The sequence below is a fragment of the Pygocentrus nattereri genome, chromosome 25, assembly GCF_015220715.1.
Source record: "Pygocentrus nattereri isolate fPygNat1 chromosome 25, fPygNat1.pri, whole genome shotgun sequence".
Taxonomy (NCBI): Eukaryota; Metazoa; Chordata; class Actinopteri; order Characiformes; family Serrasalmidae; genus Pygocentrus; species Pygocentrus nattereri.
Window position 1 is genome coordinate 5,194,577 of NC_051235.1, and position 22,500 is coordinate 5,217,076.

The window sequence follows — 22,500 nt, forward strand, 5'->3', positions numbered from 1 at the left end:
AGAGCAGAGCGCCGTGCGGCTCGGGGTGGTGGGCTCCGCGGAGGGGGCGACAAACACGCCAACTAACGGACGGAAGAGGCGCAGAAGCGGCTCTGCGCGCGCGCGTGCCGCCTGGCACTGACATGCCAACAGAGAGAGAGAGACAGACAGAGAGACAGACAGACAGCGAGAGAGAGACACGACAAAACCGCTCCAGCAGGGCAGCCGCTCACTAACTCCCTCACTGCGAGCCGCCTCTCGGGGATTTAACGCCAGCGGGTCTCCTGTTTCTCCGCTGTGTGTAACGGCTGGACGGAGGAGGTGGAGGAGGAGGCCGTTATTATGGAGGAGCTGCGCCGGGCTGAGCTGCTTCTCCTCCGCGTGGCGTTCCGAGCCGCCGCCGCCGCCGCTGCCCAGCCGACCGACGGCCTGAACTTCACCGTGGAAAACATGAGCTACCGCTGCCGGATTAAACTCCCCACCGCCCGGCGGTCTCCGAGCGTTTAAGGAGGCCAGCCGACTGTTTGTGCTCACTAAGCCATAAAAGGAGTGCGGGAGGAGGAGAGGAGGAGAGGAGGAGGTAAAGAAGGGAAATAAGTTGTTTTTTCCTCACTTGCTCCGGTTCTCACAGCATGTTTGGGGCTGACGTTAATCTGCTCCGGTTTTCAGTTATTTTGGTATCGTGTGTGTGTGTGTGAGAGTGTGTGTGTGTGTGTGAGTGTGTGTGAGCCAGATGTGAACAGCCGTGTTGTGGCTACTCGCTAAAGGGAACGTCACTTTAGCACTTTTACGGCTGTTTTTATGCTATTTTCGTCGAAGTCGTCAGGCTGCCGTGCGATGTTTTGAGCGCGGGGACGCGGAGGGGTGATATCCGGATTGGGAGTTCAGGAAAGGACGGGGCTCCTCCATGGGAATAGGCCCAACATGCCCCTCTCCACAGCGCGGGCATGAGGGGCTAAATGGGCTCCGGTGGGTAGAAAAAGGGGAAAAAACTACCACAATGTCTTAAAAACAGCCTCGCTGCTCGTGTGAAGTGCTAAAGAAGCTGGAATAGTTCCCGTGTGAGGGGAAGTATTTGACGTTAGGGAGTTTGGAAACCGTCTGTTTGGAGTTGACGTGCTCGAAAATGGGGGGTGGTGTTGTTGTAAACTCCATTTTTCGTTTCCCTTAAACTCGTAACTCACCAGGCCTCGTTTTAATGAACGAGGAACATAAAAAACATGCAGCGACTGGAAGCAGCTGCAGGTAGAAAAGGGCGTCTGTCATCTGTAAATATGGAGATTGTAGTTGTTTTCACTGACTTTGCATGTAAAGGGAAAGGGAATTTGTGACATTGAGGGCCGAGGGAGGACTACAAAGATTAAAAAAAGGAAAACAAGTCACTTTTGGGGTGCTAAAAGTATTTCTTTGACCTGTAATTGTGCGTAAGTGTGGATTAGGAGTGAGTGTGTGGGCTTGAGGGCGATGTGTTTTACTCAGAAGGCCGGAGCGGATGAACGGCATTTTCAGCCTTGGCAAGAGCAAAAGTACACACAAGTGCCTCAGAGCCTCGGAGCATAATGGGATCTGAGTGCTGACGCAACCCGAGCCTGGATAATGAACTGCTCAAGAGTCTGAGACGGTCCATCACAAGACCCAAGGGCTCAGAGGAGCACGGGAACACGTCTGCTCTTAGGCTGGGCTCAGAAACTGTGCTCTGTTTGCCTTCAACGCTCCATCCGCCTTCATCTTCTCTCCGCAAAGCATCCCCGAGTGACATGCGATTAGACTAACCGGGCCCCAAGCTGACTTGTCATGGCATCTCCACGACAGCAGTGGGAGCGACCCACCCGGAGCACGGAGGTCAGCTGTGACAGCAAAGGAGGAGGTTTGACCGTACGGGTTATGGACGCTCACCCGGAACCGGAGAACGGGGGCAAGGGTGCGGGCGAGGCGGGGCTGATGGGAGCCCCCAAACCCTGCAAGTACAGCATTTCGTCCAGCTGCAGCAGCTCAGGGGAGTCCGACGTCCGCAGGACCGTGACGACCAGCCTGCGCAGTCAGAGGGCCGTGCCGCAGCTGTTCGAGCGCTCGGCCGCGCAGTGCTGGGACCCCAAATTTGACTCGGCCATCCTGGAGGAGGCGTGCAGGGAGAGGTGCTTCCCGCAGACGCAGAGGCGCTTCCGCTACGTGCTCTTCTACCTGTTCACTGCCGCGATCCTCTGGGGCATCTACTTTGGGATCAACGGCTCCCAGTGCGATCTCGCAACCTTCTTGCTCCCGACGGCCAGCTTCCTGGTCCTGTGCCTCCTCCTGTTTTTCTTCACCTTCTCGCGGCCTTATGTGCGGCTCTATAACCAGGCCTCCCTGCTTCTCATCATTGTCACGTTTGGTGTCACGTTGGCGCCACAGACGCAGACGGCCAGCTTCTTTCACTATGAGTGGCAGCGGGAGGGCAACAGGACTCTGACGCCGCCTGATCCCGCTCCATGTATCTCGCCAGTAGGAACTTTTTCTCTGTGCATGGAGGTGCTGCTCCTGCTCTACAGCATGCTCCACCTGAGACTGTACGCCTCTGTTCTGCTGGGGCTCCTATACTCGGTTCTGTTTGAGACCCTTGGTTGGCTTCACCTGACACAGGTAGAAGCCAACGGGTCCTTGTTGTGGCTGGCACCGGGCAAAGTCCTCCTCCATCTGTGCGCCCATGTGATTGGCATGCACCTGTTCATCATGTCAGAGGTGCGCTCACGCAGCACCTTCCTGAAGGTGGGCCAGGCCATCATGCATGGGAAGGAGCTGGAGGTTGAGAAGGCACTCAAAGAGCGCATGATCCACTCCGTAATGCCGCGCGTGGTGGCCGACGAGCTGATGAAGCAGGGTGATGACGAGAGCGAGAATTCCGGCAAGCGCTACAGCACCACAGGGACTTGCCAGACGTCTGCCTCTGCTTGCCCAGCTTCATCTTCCAGTCCTAAGAACAACAAGCGCAAGAAGACCTCCATCCCACGTGGGCAGATCATCTTCCGGCCCTTCAACATGAAGCGCATGGAGCCTGTCAGCATCCTGTTTGCTGACATTGTAGGCTTCACCAAGATGAGCGCCAACAAGTCAGCGCATGCTCTGGTGGGGCTCCTTAATGACCTCTTTGGACGCTTCGACCGCCTGTGCGAGCTGACGCGATGCGAGAAGATCAGCACGCTAGGTGACTGCTACTACTGCGTGGCCGGCTGCCCTGAGCCGCGTGAGGACCACGCCTACTGCTGCGTGGAGATGGGCCTGGGTATGATCCAGGCCATCGAGCAGTTCTGTCAGGAGACGCGTGAGACGGTGGACATGCGCGTAGGCGTGCACACGGGAACAGTACTGTGCGGCATCCTGGGCATGAAACGCTTCAAGTTTGATGTGTGGTCCAACGACGTCAACCTGGCCAACCTCATGGAGCAGCTGGGCATGGCCGGGAAGGTGCACCTTTCGGAGGCCACAGCCAGCTTTCTAGATGACCGCTACGAGAGGGAGGACGGGAGGGTGCTGGAACGGGCAGGACAGACCGTCACAGATCAGCTGAAAGGTAGGACGGTACTTTGTTTTTTTTTCATTACAGGTACATACGGTGTCATAAAATCTTGAACCTGCCCCACAAATGCATATTATTTTATAGTACTAACCATGTTATTTGTAGGCTTGTAGTTGGTGAATAAAAAGATTATTGGCTTGCAATTTAAGCTACAGTATATAGTTGAAGTGCTAAGTAAAGTGAGTATTACTTATTGTATGTCTTAAATGAAGAGTTGGAACCAATTCTCTTCATTTAGCTTCACTGGTGAGGTGAGGTTCCACGCCTAATTGACATTCAGGGATTCGTTATTAAGTGGATGTTCTAAAGCATTTGTGTCACAGATAGACTAATCTCATAAATCGACCGTAGAGCCGACGCCACGGCATGAAGGTCAAGCTGTTGTTTTCCTGCCGTGTGCCAAAAGTAGCGCTTAAAGCTGAAGCTGTGGTGTAGCGTTAACATGTGTCAGTTTGTGTTTGTTAGGGCTGTCCCTGCCCTTGGCCTGCTCGTCGGAATACTTGGACAGCGTTAACGGGGTCGTCTTCCATCCGTGCACTCCTTGTTTGCATGGCTTTCTACGATTTAGCTGTGCATATTTGTATGGAAGCGATAGCGACTGATAAGAACACAAAACAAGCCTCGCTATCGTGTGGGAGTGCGGCGCGCTGCAGCGAGGCCCAGTCCAGGGACGATCCTAAGGCTGGGCGAAAAAGGTGCAGCCCCTGCCAAACCAAATGTCACTGTAGACCAGCTAAAATCAGGCCGGAAAGGACGGCGACCGGGAGATGAATCAATCAAGCTGTCAGACTTGCGGCCACCATGATGAAGCAGTCTAGAAGTGGCCCCGGCCCACGCGGGTCGTTTCAGTTTCTTCCGTGCGATTGGTGTTTTGAGACCTATGACTGTTGATCTTAGCATTTGTGGGTCTCTCTCAGCTTAGCGTGGTCCTCTCCGGCCTGTGGAGGTGTTCCTCTGAGAGCTAATGATGTCTGCGAACGGGCCTGTGGCCCTATTGTTAGCCCCGATAGCATCGTCCAGACACACAGTCTGTCGGCACGTGCTCACCTTCAGCTTTCTCGGTGTCATCAGCGGCTATATAAAGACCGGCAGAGCTTTCGTTTTTGATTTAAAGTCCTATTGACAGACACGAGCAGAGGCCTGTCTTTCTTTTCGTCTCTATCCCTCTGTTCATGTCACGGACTCCACACTTCACTTCTTTCGTTTTCTCTCTCCCTCTGTCCTCGCCCTGCCCCTGCCTGTTCACCCCAAATGAACTTTGCAGGTGTTTCTCTCTTTCTCTCCTTCCTCCCACCCGTTTTTGTCTCTATCTCTCTTCAAGAGCCACCTGTCTCTTGGGGCCGGCCGGGGAATTAAGCAATGAGTTAATGGCCGTGGGTGAGCGGTGTTCACAGTAGGATTTTCAGGCCTGCGTTCATGTTCCCTCAATCAGGGCGTGCTCAGGTTACGCCAGGGTCACGGAGACCACGTCATCTTCACAGCCACCTGTCTGCTTCAGTGCAGTTATAGGCTTGAGCGAGGGGTGGACGATGCGACTGTATCGCGTTAATGCATAAGCTTTTTTGAGTGTATTGTGGATATAGCAAGTCCTTCCACATAAAGGGTGGGCGATACGGTACGACATGAGGGGGTGGGCGATGCGGTACGACATGGGGGGGTGGGCGATGCGGTACGACATGGGGGGCTCGGCGATGCGGTACGACATGGGGGGCTCGGCGATGCGGTACGACATGGGGGGCTCGGCGATGCGGTACGACATGGGGGGGTGGGCGATGCGGTACGACATGGGGGGCTCGGCGATGCGGTACGACATGGGGGGGGTGGGCGATGCGGTACGACATGGGGGGCTCGGCGGTGCGGTACGACATGGGGGGCTCGGCGGTGCGGTACGACATGGGGGGCTCGGCGGTGCGGTACGACATGGGGGGCTCGGCGATACGGTACGACATGGGGGGGTGGGCGATGCGGTACGACATGGGGGGCTCGGCGGTGCGGTACGACATGGGGGGCTCGGCGGTGCGGTACGACATGGGGGGCTCGGCGGTGCGGTACGACATGGGGGGCTCGGCGGTGCGGTACGACATGGGGGGCTCGGCGGTGCGGTACGACATGGGGGGCTCGGCGGTGCGGTACGACATGGGGGGCTCGGCGGTGCGGTACGACATGGGGGGCTTCGCGATACAGTACGATACCATCATGATAAAATATATCGCTATAAGCTTTTATGGAGCGTATCGTGGTTATAGTCAGTCCTTCCACATAAGGGGTGGACGATACGATACTGTTATTTTGGTAAAATACAAGATTCTTCTGATTTCAAAATGATTTCACTTCTTAATCACTACAGAACAACGCAGTGAATTGTCAGCATAACATTTATTAATTTGATCAATTAAGGCTCTTTAAATGCCTGTCAGCATCATCAGATATGTGTGTGAAAAGCACCTGATTAGCATCAGCCACATTTTCTGAAGAGGTCTAAATATAGGAGTCACTGGGCAGTTGCTGTAGCACCTTACTCTTACAGAGGGTTCTTCAAGGGTTCTTTAGTAAAGAAAATGATTAAAGAGTTCTTCAGATTGGCTGAGAACGTGGTGTAGATGGGTCTATATGGAACCTTTTTGAAAAGGGTTCTATATAGCACACAAAGGCTTCTTCTATTGTTACAATGTCAATGCTGTATAGAACCTTTTTCAAAAAGGTTCTATGTAGAACCATCTACACCACATTCTCCATCAATCTGAAGAACCTTTTAATGATGCAATGGACCCTTTAATCATGCAAATGGTTCTTTGAGTGTTCATGGTTCTTTATAGAACCATTTTCTTTTCTAAAAAACCCTTGAGGAACCATCGTTTAAGAGTTCTGTATTGTGTATTATGAAATTTCTCACAAAGTATTGCTCTATTCTACGCTCTGAAAAGATGGTTCTTCAAGGGTTCTTCTATTGTTAGAAGCTTTACATTGTAACTGGAAGAACCCTTTTCAGTTCTGTATAGTACCCTTCTGTATAGAACCATCTCCAGCACTTCATACTGTAAACAACACTTTAATCATGCAATGGGTTGTTGGTGTTCATGTTTCTATATAGAACCATTTTTTAACTAAAGAACCCTTAAAGAACCATCATTTGTATCATAAAATGTCTCAAAGTATTGCTTTATTATTCACTCTTAAAGATGGTTCTTCAAGGGTTCTTTTATTGTTAGCTGGGCATTGTAACGCTTTTCAAAAGGGTTCTTCCAACAACACATTCTCAGTCAGTCTGAAGAGCCATTTTAGTGTGCAAAGAGCCCTTTAATCATGCACAGGGTTTATGCAGGGTTCTATACAGAGCTGTGCTCTTTTCTTAAAGAACCCTTGAAGAACCGTCTTTAGGAGCGTATTTGTGTCCTATTGACCACTCCAGACAGACAGCGAGAGAGCGAGACAGAGAGAAAGACACAGAGAGAGAGAGACACGGAGAGAGACAGAGAGAGACAGACGGACAGAGAGAGAGAGAGAGAGAGACACGGAGAGAGACAGAGAGAGACGGACGGACAGAGAGAGAGAGAGAGAGAGAGAGACGGACAGACAGACAAAGGGAGAGAGAGAGGGACGGACGGACAGAGAGAGAGAGAGAGGGACGGACGGACAGAGAGAGGGAGAGAGAGAGAGACAGACAGAGAGAGGGAGAGAGAGACGGACGGACAGAGGGAGAGAGAGAGAGGGACGGACAGACGGACAGAGGGGGGGGGGGGGTGGAGGTTTGTACTCTGACTCTTCAGCTTGAGCCACATGAATCCGCAGACTCAGCCGTCTCAGGTGTTGGGCTGTAAGGTGTGTGAGTGTGTGTGGTATCAGCCCATCAGCACTTTGCCCTGCTGTTTCCCCTCCGCTCTGTTCTTCCGTAACGATGACTCACCACTTTGTCTGCGTAACTCCATACCCCAGCGTTCCCCAGTGTTCCCTGGCTCCGCGGCAGGGGCCCAGGCAGCATCTGGAAGTCGTTCAAAGCGATCCTCGCGTTATCTGACTCAGGATGGACTTTCTGTCCCAACGTTGAGTAACCGGGATGTCGCGTGCAGCACGTTGCAGCACCGCGGCGTTGCTCCTTTGGTACGAGGCCCGTTTTCCATCACCCTCGGTCCACGTTTTTAACCCATGACCCTCTGGCCGCACATCAGCAGGTGTAACCACTGGGCAGCTGTTTATGAATGCTGTGTTTTTGGAGCTATCGAGGTTTTAGCGCGCATCTTTAGTCACAGTTTGGCGAAACCTAAACTTTCCCGTTTTCCAGTTAAACAGCTTTTCTGTGAGTGCGTTCACTTGTTAATGTATATGAGTATATAAACATTTAATCCAATCAAAATCTAATCACCTGAGTGAAGATCTTGTGTGTAGCCTCCTTGTAGTACTTAACCTCTGATGCTCGTGGGTGTATTTTGGTTTGTCCATCTGTATTTTACATTCCCAAACCGTAAGGCAGATTCAGTGGTCCCGAGGAGTTTAATATTATATTTAATATATTTGATATTATTTTTCATATCTAGTCATGTTAAATATGAAAATAAATGAAGTATATAAAGAAACTATATCCCTGTTGTCGGAAGAAAACCTTGCATCTCCACTTTTGTCATATCATAATTTTAAAAATACCTGTTAACTTTTACATTTTCTGTAAATTTCATGATGAATGGACTGAAAGAAACGGCCCAAAATGACTCGTGGAAAAATTCTAGTTCCATTGACTTCCATTAAAAGTAAAGTGGTGTCTTCCTTCTCCTGTGAAGTTCCAGTTTTGGAGATATGATTAATATACACCAGTATTGCAGCATTTCTAATGTACAGTTTTTGTAACAGTAAAATGTAAATGAACAGTTGAACACACGTCCATATGTGCAGTTAGTGAGTCTGAGGTAGATAAATGAGAAAGTACACTATAGTATGAAATGTTAGATAAAAATGACATCGGCGAGGAAGCAAACCGCTGCCTGCTCCCTACACACTGCACTACATAGGGGATTAAATACGGACTCCTGCAGCCCAGCAGAGCAAAATATCACTAAAACGGTCGGTTGGGATTCATCCACATTCAGACTCGACAGGCAGTCACGATTAGACAGCAGAAGCTGGAATTTCTAAACTTGACTTTACACAGCGCACTGGTTAGTCTGGGAGTACGGAGCCGTTCGGAAACACGGACGTTTGAAGCGTGTGAGACGTTCAGGTGACGTTCTTCAGACTTTCATTCTGCCGATTTTTAGTAAATCACACCGTAAGTGCTTTATTTCAAGCCTGTGATGTTAATGATGGAGTTGACTTTTAACCTGCTGGCTAGCCGACCAGCCTGGTTCTAGATAAGATCATAAGTTTTCAGCCCCTCAGTTTAAACGGAGAACAGGTTCTCGCTTCATCGGTTCACTCGGTGCTCCGTGTGATCAGTGATCAGTGAGTCAGAGATGAATCCATTAACAGCAGGAGGGGTTTTCGTGCCGTGGTGCAGTGATAGAGTTCAGTTGTGGTGAGGCGGTCAGAGCCGCCTGTGAACGCGGCTCAGCCAATCAGACCCCGAGCTGTTTTTATATATAGCAGGGTTTATCATAATCACAATGTTTGGCACAATATTTAGTATTCTGTCCATATCGTACAGCCCTGGGGTTTGGCTCTGTCCTGAGAGGCAGGGGGCATGTCAGGGATGATTAGGTGCTTGGCCCCCCGCGTTAGACGGAGACAGTGGTGTGTGTCGGGAATGACTGGGTGTTTGGCACCGCGCTGTTCAACAAATGGCCTCCACAAACTGCCAGTCTGCTCACCTCGCACGGCTGTCTGACTCTGCAGGGTGTGGGGGGTGTGAACGATGGAGTCTAAACACACACACACACACACACACACACACACACACAGGCACAGGCACCATGGCTGCTCACACCCCAGTTGTGAGGAGGATTATGTCACCGTCTGCCTCTCTACACTGAGGTGGGTTATTTCTGGAGTTTTCCCTGGACGCTACCTGACTGCTGCCTGACCCTCATACACGAGACGGCGTGTGTGTGGTGCTGGAAAACTGCAGACCACCTGCATGAATGGACATTGATAACTCAGTCTGGAGGTGGAGAACTGCCTCGAATTGGATTTAGAAATCAAATGTTGTCTTGTAATCGTGACCGACGTTGAGTCAATGTTCTGATTATAATCGGATTTCTGCAGTTGTCTGACTATTCAAATGGTCATGTAAACACCGGCGAAATGAAGGATTTAAATACCCTTTGTCTTCTAGATGATGCGTCTTCGTATTCTGGCTCGCGAAGCCGCTTACGTGCATGTAAACGTACTCATTGACTATCGCCTGGTGTGCCTGATCACATTTTGGCAGTTAGAACGCATAGAAAGTTTTTCTGCTTTTACTACCAGATCAGTTGAATTTTGTCACAAAAATCCACAATTAATTACACAACTATCAGTGTTTCACCCTCTCGCACGAGGTCCAGAGCCCGTTTGGTTGGACATAGAGCAAACTACATGGTGTTAAATAATGCAGTAAAGCAGTGACGCTGCTGATAATAGAAAAGAATCAGAAAACGATGAATGCAAAGAAACGGGATGAAATGGGACATTCAGATTTGAGTGGAAGAAAAATGTGTCTGGAGTCTGAATTTGAGAAGGATGTGATGTTCTGTCTACCTTGTGTGTGTCCACTACAGGCAAGCACCACAAGTTTATTTTCACTTAGAAAACACATTTAGAAATGTTCAGAAGTTTGGCCTTCACCATTCCCAATAACAGACCTGATCAGTGGCTGACGCTCTTATCTAGAGCGACTTACAATTTGATCATTTTACAGGCTAAGGTGGTGTTAGGAGTCTTGCCCAAGGACTCTTATTGGTATAGTGTAGGGTGTTTGCCCAGGTGGGGATTGAACCCCAGTCTACAGCGTAGAAGGCAGATGTGTTACCCACTACACTACACCAACCACCCAGTCAGTGGATTGAATGACTAAAAATCTGGCTGACTATACTGTGATAAATGAAGGTCCCTTGCTGGTTTGATTGGTATAATGGAAAAAATGTGGAAATGGGGGTTTCTGAGTGGTTGTTAGTACAGTTTAGGGTTAAGATGCTTCTTTATTGCAAATACACTATTTGTCCTAAGCGTGTTTCTGTGGTCGCAGTCATACATTTTTCATTTTCATTGAGGGTTTATAAGCGTGCTGGCCTGAGTAACCTGTGTAGGTTTTAATATCGGTCAACTCCTGGTGGATGGTGTGATGGGGTAAGGCTAGCCCAGGGGTCAGCAACCCAAATTTTAAAAAGAACCGTTTTGTCCTTTCAACAAAAATCAAATCACCTTCAGAGCCTCAACATGTTATGTCCATTTTGGTTGTAAATACTAGTATCGGCTAAAAAGTACAATAGAATGAAAAGGCAGACTTGCTTTGCTCTGCTTTAAGCTTTAGCTCAGCTGTAGCTGCTTTGTTTCACATCTCCAGCAGGAAACGTCTCCTCATTGTGGAATAGTTTCTTGTAAAATGTCTCAGTTTTAATTTTTTTTAACGAGGCTGAAGTCGCTTCTCATTTGCAGCTTCTTGTTTGACATTTCCTGTTCCACCTTAAATAGCGCCAGAGGTGGAACAGGACAATGAGAACAAGAAGCCGATGAAGCGACTTTTTAGTGTTTGACAATTATTTGTTGCAGATTAAACACATCGGGAAACCAGCTGGAGCGATCATGAATGCAAATAAGTCCAAATTATTGTTCATCTTAAATCTCTCTTGTTAGTTACTAGCTAGGTGAGACGGTTGTCTGCGTTGCTATGTGACCAGCAGTCAGCGTTCAGGGTCAAAACTTGGTGAATTAGCAGTTCCACATTAACTCCAGCTTTTAAGACCATTTATTGTTAAAATTGTGCTAGAACAATCAGCAGAGCTGTATTTTGCTGATAAAGAGGTTTGGTTTATTCTGGTTTTAATAAAATGTAATTCTGCTGTGGAGCTGCACCAGGGCAGTACCTACTGTGCCGACCCCTGTTCTAGCCAAAGCTGGCACCTGTTAACTGACATAACACAATTGTCAGTTAGTGTTCTCCTTCAAGCGTGTTGAGCCGTGCAGTGGTTTTGCATTAGCAGTAGGGATGTGTGGTTTCTTTAGTGCTTTAACTCTTTGAGATCCTAGTTTTTCAATACTGAAATTACTATTTGAATTCCTTTGTTGTTATATGAAGAAGAGAAAATATATAGGCTCACAGTTGGGGCTGAAAGATTAAGGTAATTGTTTTTATATCGAAAACGCAGTTTAAGACAATTTTTTATTCACAAGCGCTGCGTTGTTGTTGTTGTTTTTTTTTTTTTTTTTTTTTTAAATGAGCGTCTAGATCAAGGTTCTTAAAAAAAGATGGTTCTTCAGTAAAGACAGTGGTTCTGTATAGAGCCATAAACACTAACAAACCCATTTTCATGCTTAATCGGTTCTTTTCATGGTAAAGTATTTCCTCAGAATGGCACAGTGATTTGTATATTAGTGTGATAGGCTAACTTGGTGGTCCTGGAGCTGGTGTCCAGCACAGTTTGGAGACCAAAATAGTTGCTAAATGGAACCAACATGGTCTGATAACCCGATGTAGTGAGTCGCTTTGTATCCTAATGCACGTTGAGGTCAGAGGTTTACACCCCTCTGTGTTGAACAGCAGGAGACAGTGATGTTTATTGACCAGGTTGGAGAGAGAGAGGGGGGGTGAGGGGGCGAGAGAGAGAGAGGAGAGGGGGGGGGGCTAGAGAGAATCTTCTGGCTCTTCCCTTCAAACAGACCCATCATGGCCCTGAGAACGACTTTCATTTAGGAGCTAACTGCATCAGCATTTCTTTCCTTCCTGCCAGTTCTGCTGTAGCTCTTGTGGGTATCTGTCCTGCTGCTGGGCGGATGTTCCGTCTGCTCCCGGATCGTCTTGCTACCATGGCGGCATGTCAACACCGAGTGACGGGAGAGCCGGAGCGCATCACAGTCAGAAAGGCCATCGGCGACACCGTTCACTGCCTGTTACAGACTCCGTCATGCATACTCCGTAATGCCGAGTGCTCTCGTCTTCCTCAGGACACGTTTTGGCCTAATCCCATTTCACCCCTCGGCCCTACCGCTCAGCCCTTAGCCCTCTGTTTTGCGCGTCTAGGCGTAGGGTGTCTCGATTCTTGTTGAGATACAGAGGTTGGGCGAAGTGTTAGGGCTACAAGGCCCTCCAAACGGAGGTGCACTCCACACAGATAAACTGGCAAGATGGAGCACAAGAGACCAACGAAACCCACAAATGTGAGTGACTCTTAAAAATCTGATAACCACCGTTTTGCCTTAGTTTAATGACGTTTGAATGTATTTTGGTCCTTTTCTTCATAACAAGCAAAAAATTGGCAATTTTACACTAATGTCTCGGTAGCTAGCTAAATTTCCGTTCCACCTTAAATAGTCCCCTGTCTGATGCCTGAAGCTACAGAATGTAACTGCGGCTCCTTTTAAGGTGGAACGGGAAAATTTGAGCGAGAATCTGGAGAATATCTGACTTCAGCTCCATATCACTGAAGAATTAGTGGTGGGTGATAATAAATAATTGCCCCCCTCTTTGAAGGCGTATGATCCCTAAATGTAACTAAAGCCCAGCAGTGAGGAGCTGAACTTTCCCCTCCTCTGCTGTCCCTGCAGACGGGCAGGGTCGCCTACAGAGCAGCGCTAGTAGCTGTTAGTGAAGTGATGCTCTTTTTATTTGAGAGTCCCATTTCAGAGGGAATATTTACATCATTTACATCAGTTCTAAGGGGCAAGGAGACACTCGAAAACAAGGTAGGGGTGAAAATTAATGCCGAATTGTGTACAGGACTTAATATATCATTCTGAGATCCTGCTTTGTGAAGAACCTCGTAGGTCAGACGGTTTTAGAGAAGCATCATGTTGTTCTGTTTAGACTAGAGAGAGAGATGGGACATAACAGCTGCCAGGCGATATGGAACGAGATCATTATATAAGTGTAATAATCTTATAATTCCTGCTTGTCGTTTTCCTTTAGATCAGTTGTTCCAGGGCTCCAGACTAATGACATCTCGTCATCCCGGGGGAGAATAAAAATAGCGCTCCGGACGATGTTTAAGGTGTTTTGGGATCCTTTAGATACAGTTGACTTTTGTGCATCAACCGATTATTTAATGTCTGTTAGATCATAAAATCACCCTGAACGTGACATTTAAGCAATAAAACGCTTTTAGTTTGCTCTGCAACACGTTTTCATGAAAGCCCACCCCAAGAATGATGCTAATTCGCCATGGAAAAGGACGCGTTTCCTGGCCTTGTGTGAAGGAGCCTTCGGAATGGGACAGCCTAGTCGCACCGCTGTGACGCAACCGGCCTTCAAACGCGGCCTCAGAAGGACGCAGGCCCTGAATTGGGACACAGCTACTGTGTGCAGTGATTCACCAATGACGCCTCAAACATTTAACCAGGCTCATTTTTGCTCTACTCTTATTTGAAAGGCAGCCATCAAATGGCTCATCGAATATTAATAACTGTTATAATTACTATTTGCTAGATATTTCCCGAATTTTTAAATCATAAAACACGTCTGTTTTGGTACAGAGCTGTTGATGCACATGCTCATCCTACCCACCCAGAGAGAGCGAGGCCAGTTGTGCTCTCCTGGACTCCCAGCCACGGATGACTAACATCGCCAGGGATCGAACTCGCCTTCTCCTGATGGCCAACACTTAGACGATCGTGCCCCTTGGGAGCCCAACCCCTCAGTCTTATTCTGTAATCAGAACGTATTCGGTCAGATTGGCAAAAATCGCTGTGGGTAAACACGGCTGCTGTTTCTCTGCTCTCGGAGAAGGTTGGCCTGTGTTTGCTGTTTGTGACAGAGGCCAGTCTGCTGCTGCCTGATTGGCTAAACGCAGTCATTTAAATGCATACATTTGAAATTTTGCCCTGTGGTGAGGCAAATTTGACTACATGGAAACTAGTGTACTGAGCTCTGAGCTCTCTGACATTAATAGGATGTGGTGAGGTGAGGTTACAAGTGGAGCCCTGGCTGGTCTAACTCCTGGTCCTGAAGAACCGTAGTCCTGCATATCATTGCTGTCGGAGCAAAACCTTCTATCTCCATTTTATTTTTTTCGTTTTTCAGTTTTGGACTTGATTTGAAAATCCCGTTTGCTCTTTACATTGTGTGTACATTTCATGATGAATGGACCAAAAGAAACGGCCCAAAATGACTTGGGAAGAATTCTGGTTCCATTGACTTCCATTAAAATGAAAGCACGTTTGTCCTTCTCCTGTAAAGTCACCATCCTGGGGATACGAGGTTTTGTTCTGACAGCAGCGACATTCTGCTCTGACGCACCCGGTCCAACTAACTGGCTCACCGAGAAGTAAATGTGGGTGCATCTGAAATAAGAGCAAAAAGGTTGCAGGGCTACTGAGAGACGTTTTGGAGTGACCACATTGGAAGGAGTGAGTGAGAGAGAGGAGAGCGGAGGATTTGCAGTAGTAATGAATGCAGAGATGAGAAGGCTAAGATGCGTCAGGCCTGTTTGGCTTTCTAAACGACAACACTTGTTTGTTTCTCACTCCGTCTGTCTCTCTCTCGCTCTGAGCTGCCTGGCCACTGTACTTACAGTGCTACTAATCAACCCAGAGTGTTCCTGCAGATAAGGAGCGACTGGCACGCACACTCGCTCACACACACTCACTCACTCTCTCTCTCTCTCACACACTCACACTCTCTCACACACATTCAACAGAGCAGCGTTTTTTAGACAGATACTCTTTCCCTCCTCTCTCGTTATGGTTGTGCCTCCACAGTATTATTACCCTTATCTTTACAGCTGCGCAGCAAAGGCATGTAGCCAGTCCTGCTCGGAAAACAGCTTGTCGACAGTAAGGGTGGGCGATTGCATTGACATTTAATACATTAACAGCACTGGCTGGACTACTCTGATACTACTGGATATAGAAAGACTCCCTGTAATTCAATACAGTTTCACTCTTTAGGTAGTCTGTCTTTTCCGCACGTTCTAGGCTACGTTCACATTACCAGGTTGAACTAATCAGATTTTTTGCCCTGATGTTTTCAGACGTGTGGATGCAACCGACCTGAGCCACTTTCATATGAGGTCCTAGATCGGATGCGTATCCGAGTCGTGGCCATGGGACCTTAATGTGACGCTCAGATCAGAATTCATGTGCTTTTTTTTTCCCACTGTGCGTGACCGTCATTCAGCGTTACCATGGTAACAGCGGCAACCAGACGTTAAAGCCTGTAAACGGTGGAAAAGCAGCTCGTCTCACCTTTTTCTCCTCCGTCTGGCTCTAATAACGAAGCTGAGAGCTGATCAGAGTTAATGATCTTCTCAGCGAAGCTCGTTCTGCTCGTTAGTTTGTGCTGATGATGCAGTGATTCAGTCACGTGACGTTACTGAGTAGGAGGAGCTCATGAGGGTCAGTTCAGGCCGGTTCATCACGTTAATGACAGATTTAAGTAACTTAGCTAAACGAGTGTGAACCATCGTGTCAGAGAAATGGGGGGGGGGTGTGTGTGTGTGTGTGTATGTATGTGTGTGTGTGTGTGTGTGTATATGTGTGTGTGTGTGTATATATATATATATATATATATATATATATATATATATACACACACACACACACACACACACACACACACACACACACACACACACTATCGCTGTTGTCGGTAGAAAACCTCGTATCTCCAAGATGGTAACTTTATAGGGGAAGGAAAAAACCTACTTCATTTTTAATGGAAGTCAGTGGAACCAGAATTTTTCCCAAGTCATGTTGGGTCATTTCCTTTGCTCCAATCATCATGAAATTGGCACCCAATGTAAAGGGCGACAGGTCATTTCAAATTATGTCAGAAACTGAAAATGTCAAAAATGGAGATAAGAGGTTTTGTCCCGACAACAGCTATATATATATATAATTAGCTGTAATACAGGCTGGTCAGCATTCTAGAAGTTTTAACGACAACCATTATATATACCGACTGCTGTGTCTGATCCACTCGAACCAGCACAACACGCCACCACCACGTCAGTGTTACTGCAGTGCTGAGAATGATCCACCACCCAAATAGTACCTGCTCTGTGAGGGTCCATGGGGGTCCTGACCACTGAAGAACAGGGTAACAGAGTATCAGAGAAACAGATGGACTACAGTCTGTAACTGTAGAACTACAGAGTGCAGCTATACAGTCAGTGGAGCTGATAAAGTGGACAGTGAGTGTAGAAACAAGCAGGTGGTCATGATGTTACGCCTGATCGGTGTGTATGAAATATATTGTGATGTTATTTATCATGAAAACAGTCACATATTACACAATTTTAATTAAATCTGCTGTTTCGGGAGCTGGAATAGTTCCTTCACTGCTGATCCAGGTTCAGTTTCCCAGACCAAACCCTTCATTCGAGCCCATTACAAGCTGAAACTGGTATGGGCTCAGCGAGGGTGCAGAGTTTCCGTCAGTGGCGGTGACCCCATTCACCTGAGTACAGTGAGAATAACACACAACACCACGGTGCCGGACCGGTTTGGCCAGTGTGTGTGTGTGTGTGTGTGTCTGTGTGTGTGCATGTTCACACACTGCGCTGCTATTTTTATCTCTCTTGTCATAACTAATAGCTAATGGAGTTGGGCAGGTCTAATTTAAGAGCTGTAAAGGTGTGTGTAAAGTGTTATGTAAATACTGAAGGCAGCGAGTGCAGAACACTGCTGGAACACTACACACACACTCAGTAAAGCTACACACACACTCAGTAAAGCTACACACACACACTCAGTAAAGCTACACACACACTCAGTAAAGCTACACACACACACTCAGTAAAGCTACACACACACTAGACAATATATGTAATACTAAAGATAGATATAAACTCTATCCTTAAAATGAAGAGTATAAACAAATAAACGAGCAAAAATTTTTTACACTACTAGAATGTTTTAAATGTGAATCGCGACTTATTTGCTTAGTTTTGTGGCACGAGCTGCGTCCCAATTCCGGTGTCCATCGGAGGCTGCGTTTGAAGGCCATTGCGTCACAGTGGTGCGACGAGGCCGTCCGATTTTGAAGACTCCTTCGTACACGGCCGAGAAATGTGTGCTTCTTGAACCCCGAGGTTCATTGCGTGCCAAGGAGACACTTTTAAGTGACGGTGTCGAATAGCTAACGATACAGAGGTTTAAAAAAAGACAGTGTTTAAATAAATAAATCACACATGAACAAAAATAGTCCATATCTAATGTAATATGAAACGTTGTGTGCAAATTTGGAGCAAAAATGATTTTACGCTGCATTATGGCGGAGCAGCGGAGCAGAACAGGAGAGACGAACGCTGTGGGAACGTATTGGATGCCTCTAATGTCACAAAGCTCACGGCAGACTTTGAGAGCGATGACCATGCGGCCCTCCCGCCGTCATTCATGCGGCACTCGATGCCAAAAGCTCCCTGTGTGCGTCTACTTCAGTGCTGAAGTGCCGTCGTTGTGGAATCTGATCTAGAATCTGCTACTCTCACAGCGCTATCATGGAAATAACGCCCGGGTATAAATGCTACCTTCCCGGATCCTTGCCCAGTGTGCCGGCTTTCGAATTGAATCGCATTGTGTGGCGAATCCAGATGGATTTTAATGTGAAACCCTACTTTGAGATCAGCAGGTATGTGGCCTGAAGATAATTGCTAATATGATGCTAGTGTGTCGGTAGCTAGCAGGCTAATTTTCCCGTTCCACCTTAAATGGAGGTACAGCTGTGATGCCTGAGACGCCAGCATGTAGCTGCTGTATCATTTAGCCAGCGAGTTGCTGAGACACCAGCATAATATTAGCAATGCTTGTTATGAAGGTCCATAACAGATCAAAACGACCTTAAACTAAGATAATACAACGTGAAGCCCCAACCCTTCGGCCCTCCCCTCTGTCCCAACAACGGTCGGGACGCCCTACCCCTAGATGTGAAGGCAGAACAGGGGGCTAAGTGCTGAGAGGTAGGGGTGAAAAGTGAAGTGGGATTGGGCCTTAATGTTCAGTCAGTACTGTGGCAATAATGTAAATAATGTAGTTTTAAGAATGAAGAACTGATTTGTGGTCCCACCAACGGGTTCCTTACAGATCAGCAGGTTAAAAAAACGAAAGCAGTGTCGGAAAGTTTGAAAATCGAGAAAAGGAGGAGTGTTTTCGTGGTTGTGGAGAGCAGACTGAGCGCACGTAGCTGCATTTCCAAGAAGCAGTTTCAGTTACAGCGGCTGTAATCGCGGCTCGTCCTGTGTGCTGTCAGACCTGAAAACACACACGCCTGGAGAACGCGTCTGCTGCGTCTGTCCTTCAGTGGATGGGAAAAAGCAGCTTGACGGATGAGGTCTCTTCCTGTTCCTTACTAGTCCATCCAGTTCTGTTTTCCTATCCACTTATTTATTGGAAACATGGCCAGGTACATGTGACAAGGCACACCTTCCAACTGTGGGCACAGTTTTAGCTCTCACACACCCTCCTCTGTGTGTGTGTGTGTGTGTGTGTGTGTGTGTGTGTGTGTGTGTGGACACAGCTGGTCGGTTCCGTAGGTCGGCTCTCGTCTGTCGGGCTTGCTGCTCGTTTTGTGGGGGAGTAAAGCAGAGGGTCAATGAATCACTCTGATCAACACGCCTTACACCAGACCAGTGGGGTGTGTGTGTGTGTGTGTGTGTGAGAGAGAGAGAGAGAGAGAGAGAGAGAGACATGGGTGCTCACGCTGCATGTGACACACAGCCACTAATCTCAGCTCTGTCTACAGGCAATTTCCAATGAAGCCGTTTCATTCAAAACAACACGCTGCGCCTCCGAGTCCTGAGCAAAAAATAAACGGAGGCTGAATCTCAAACGGCTCCCTGCTCCCTACATAGTGCACCTCATATTAAAATACTTGCTCCTGCACCCATGAAGTAACTCAAAACATCTAATAAATAGCCGTCTGAGATTCAGCCACGTGTGCGCGGTTCCGTACTGGGCAAACGGGGCACTGTTGTGGTGTAGAAACCAGAACTTGGTGCACTACATAGGATGGAGGAGCCGTTTGGGATTCAGCCACTGACACAGCGCTGCAACAGCTTTGCTAACTTGTCACACTGTGCGCTGAAGCTGAGGAGCAGGTGGTCTGCAGACAGATGGCTCTACGAAGACAAAACATCACCGTATTTATTTATACCTCACAATTCAATTCAGTCAAACGGAGAGGAGTGGGAAGACACGGCGGTGGTGCTGCAGATGTGGGCTTTTTTACCGCGGAGGCTGTGATTGTGTGGGGTTTTGGGTGAAATCGGTTCGTGAGGCTGGTCAGGCAGACAAGTGACCAAAAATTCTGGTATGTCAGAAATCCATCCGATCTTCGGAGCTCATTTGTGCAGCTAATCGGGCGCCGTTTCCCCGTTTACACTGCTTGATCGTGAATTTCGGTCGAATTCAGGCTCTGACCAAATCGGGCTTGAAGCAGGTTAAAATCGCAGAGGCTTAAACTTTAGACCAGAGGTCACTGAGGTGATCCGCGGTCAGAGAGCGGACCCTGACGCTGTCCTATGTGGACCTGGACATATAACTGATAAACTACAGAGAATGATTTAATTTCAACTGGGTCGTCCTGATTTAATCAGCATAGCTTTTCTAGCCTTTACGGTAGCTTTAGCGGCCGGGAGAGTCACAGACCAATCACATGCGCTGTAAATATCACACATGGCGCCCCTCAGCCAATCAGATCTGTGCATTACGGTGAGCACCATGACTCGAGAGAGTGACGCTCACACAGGGGGCGAGGAGAGAAACAGCAGTCAGAGAAGAAAGTGAGTCAGAGGGAAGTTTTTCCACATGACGGCTCTAAAAAGAGAAAATGACGGTAAATGTTGTTGAAATCTGACTGAACTGGACTTTATTAGATCTGATATTCAGCTGTTACTGTGGAAGATGCTGATATTCCTGCTCGGCTACTTCAGTAAACAGTATGTGGCACAGAGTCGTCATGCAGATTAGACATTATGATGTTCTGGACCTTCGCTTGAGGAAATTTTCTCTAACTGGACCTTATTGAATTTTATTTAAAGACCCCTGCTTTAGACTAAAGGGATTTAGTGAGTGTGTGTGTGTGTGTGTGTGTGTGTGTGTGTGTGTGTGTTAGGGTGAGGGGGATGAGTGTGTGTGCTTGTGAGTTAAGCTACTCTTGAATTATGAATGTCGAGCTGCGTGAGGCCTTCTGAAATAAGCATGAGTGCACAGTGCAGATTTTCTGCCTGTGTGGAGGAGGATTTCATTTCTGTGTGTGTGTGTGTGTGTGTGTGTGTGAGTGAGAGATGAGTGTTAACGCTCTCTGTGTGTGTGTTCCAGCCCGACACATAGGACCTGACAGGAAGGCACGAGTTACCGTATAGTAAGAATTGGGGATGCACTGATGCCACTCTTTCATACCGATACCTGATCCATACCTTTAACTGATGAGCGCTGATGTTTATACAGTTCCACTCTGTCAGTGTTTTATCTTGGTTAAAGCATGGCACATAAAACATACTTGGATTTTTAGATGTTAAATTCTAACCTATTTTTAGTTATTTGCAATATGTAACTAGTGTGTCGCTGCTGTCGGAAGAAAACCTTGTATCTCCATGTTTGTCGTTTTTCCGTTTTTGACATTTTAAAAAGCCTATTGGTCTTTACACTGTCAGAATTTCACGATGAATGGACCAATAGAAACAGCTCAAAATTCATTAGACAAACATTCTGGTTCCATTGACTTACATTAAAAGTAAAGTAGGTTTCTTCCTTCTCCTGGAAAGTTACCAGGTCGGTGCAAGGCCTGCAATACGTCTGGTAGGTAGAACTTTGTCTGTCACTTACAGTACAAGCCCACGAAATGCAGTTAACATCTACCAGAAGAGCAAATAGTAGCAGGAGTGCAGAACAGACATAAATATGCCGCATCATGGTGGTTGGTTAGTGTAGTGGTTAACACCTCTGCCTTCTACGCTGTAGACTGAGGTTCAATCCCCCACCAGGGCAACACCCTACACTATACCAATAAGAGTCCCTGGGCAAGACTCCTAACGCTGAGCTGAGCTGAGCTGAGGTGTTTTGTTTATCATCCCTGTATTTTGTTGGCTTTAATAGAAAACCTGCCCCTGTATTTGTCTTCAGTTCAGGGGAGTTTGTGGGGTTTTATTTCTGCATCTTGGAGATCTTGGAAGATTTGATTGTACTGGTATAGGTACACTGTGAGGTCTCTAGTATGATCTACTTTTTTGTAATGTTTTACATAATTGTGGAAAAAATCAAGTAGAAATGAATTAAATGATATATTTTAGTGGATATTCCATGATTACCGTGGTTTGAAGCTCTGTAGCAGCCATTGTAAAACACATTTTTCATTAAAAAAAATTTGTGGAACATCAATGACAGTAACACCAGTGACTATTATGGATAGATAAAGTGGACGTTTTGTAGAATGACCTGTGTGTGTGTGTGTGTGTGTGTCAGGACACGACGTCTTCCTCTCGGACGTCTTTAATAAGGACACGTGAAGGACGTTTTTCTGAGTCTGACGTCATTTTAAAGCAGTTAAAAACACAATCACTGCTCACTGCTGCTCATCTCACTCTGACTGGACTCACGTGATGCTTGTTGTCATGGTAACATCTACACTAAGCTAACGCCTCCGCCTTAATCTATAATCGCAATGTATTCAATCAGGTCTGCAAAAATCTGCAAGTATCTTTTGCAATGTCTACATCATTTGAGCCCGCTGTCCTTTACGTTGCATGAATTTCATCATGATTGTGCCAGTAGAAATGCTCCAAAATGGCTTGGAATAAAATCTCTTTATCTTACAGGAATAGTACAGAAGGTTTTTGCCATCTACTGTAAAGTTACCATTTTGGAGATGCTTATTTTTCTTTACACTCCTTACGATGTTTTTGTTACAATGTTGT

At 47.3% G+C, this 22,500-nt stretch overlaps 1 protein-coding gene across 1 annotated transcript in view; it reads left to right on the forward strand.

Annotated features, from left to right (window-relative positions):
* Positions 1-22,500, forward strand: part of adcy9 (adenylate cyclase 9) — a 74,228-nt gene that overhangs the window by 231 nt on the left and 51,497 nt on the right. Inside the window, exon 1 of the mRNA XM_017719720.2 lies at positions 1-3,526. This exon is cut by the window's left edge and continues 231 nt beyond it. Coding sequence (XP_017575209.1) covers positions 1,774-3,526 — 1,753 coding nt within the window. The 5' untranslated portion in view covers positions 1-1,773. The remainder of the gene's footprint in view (positions 3,527-22,500) is intronic.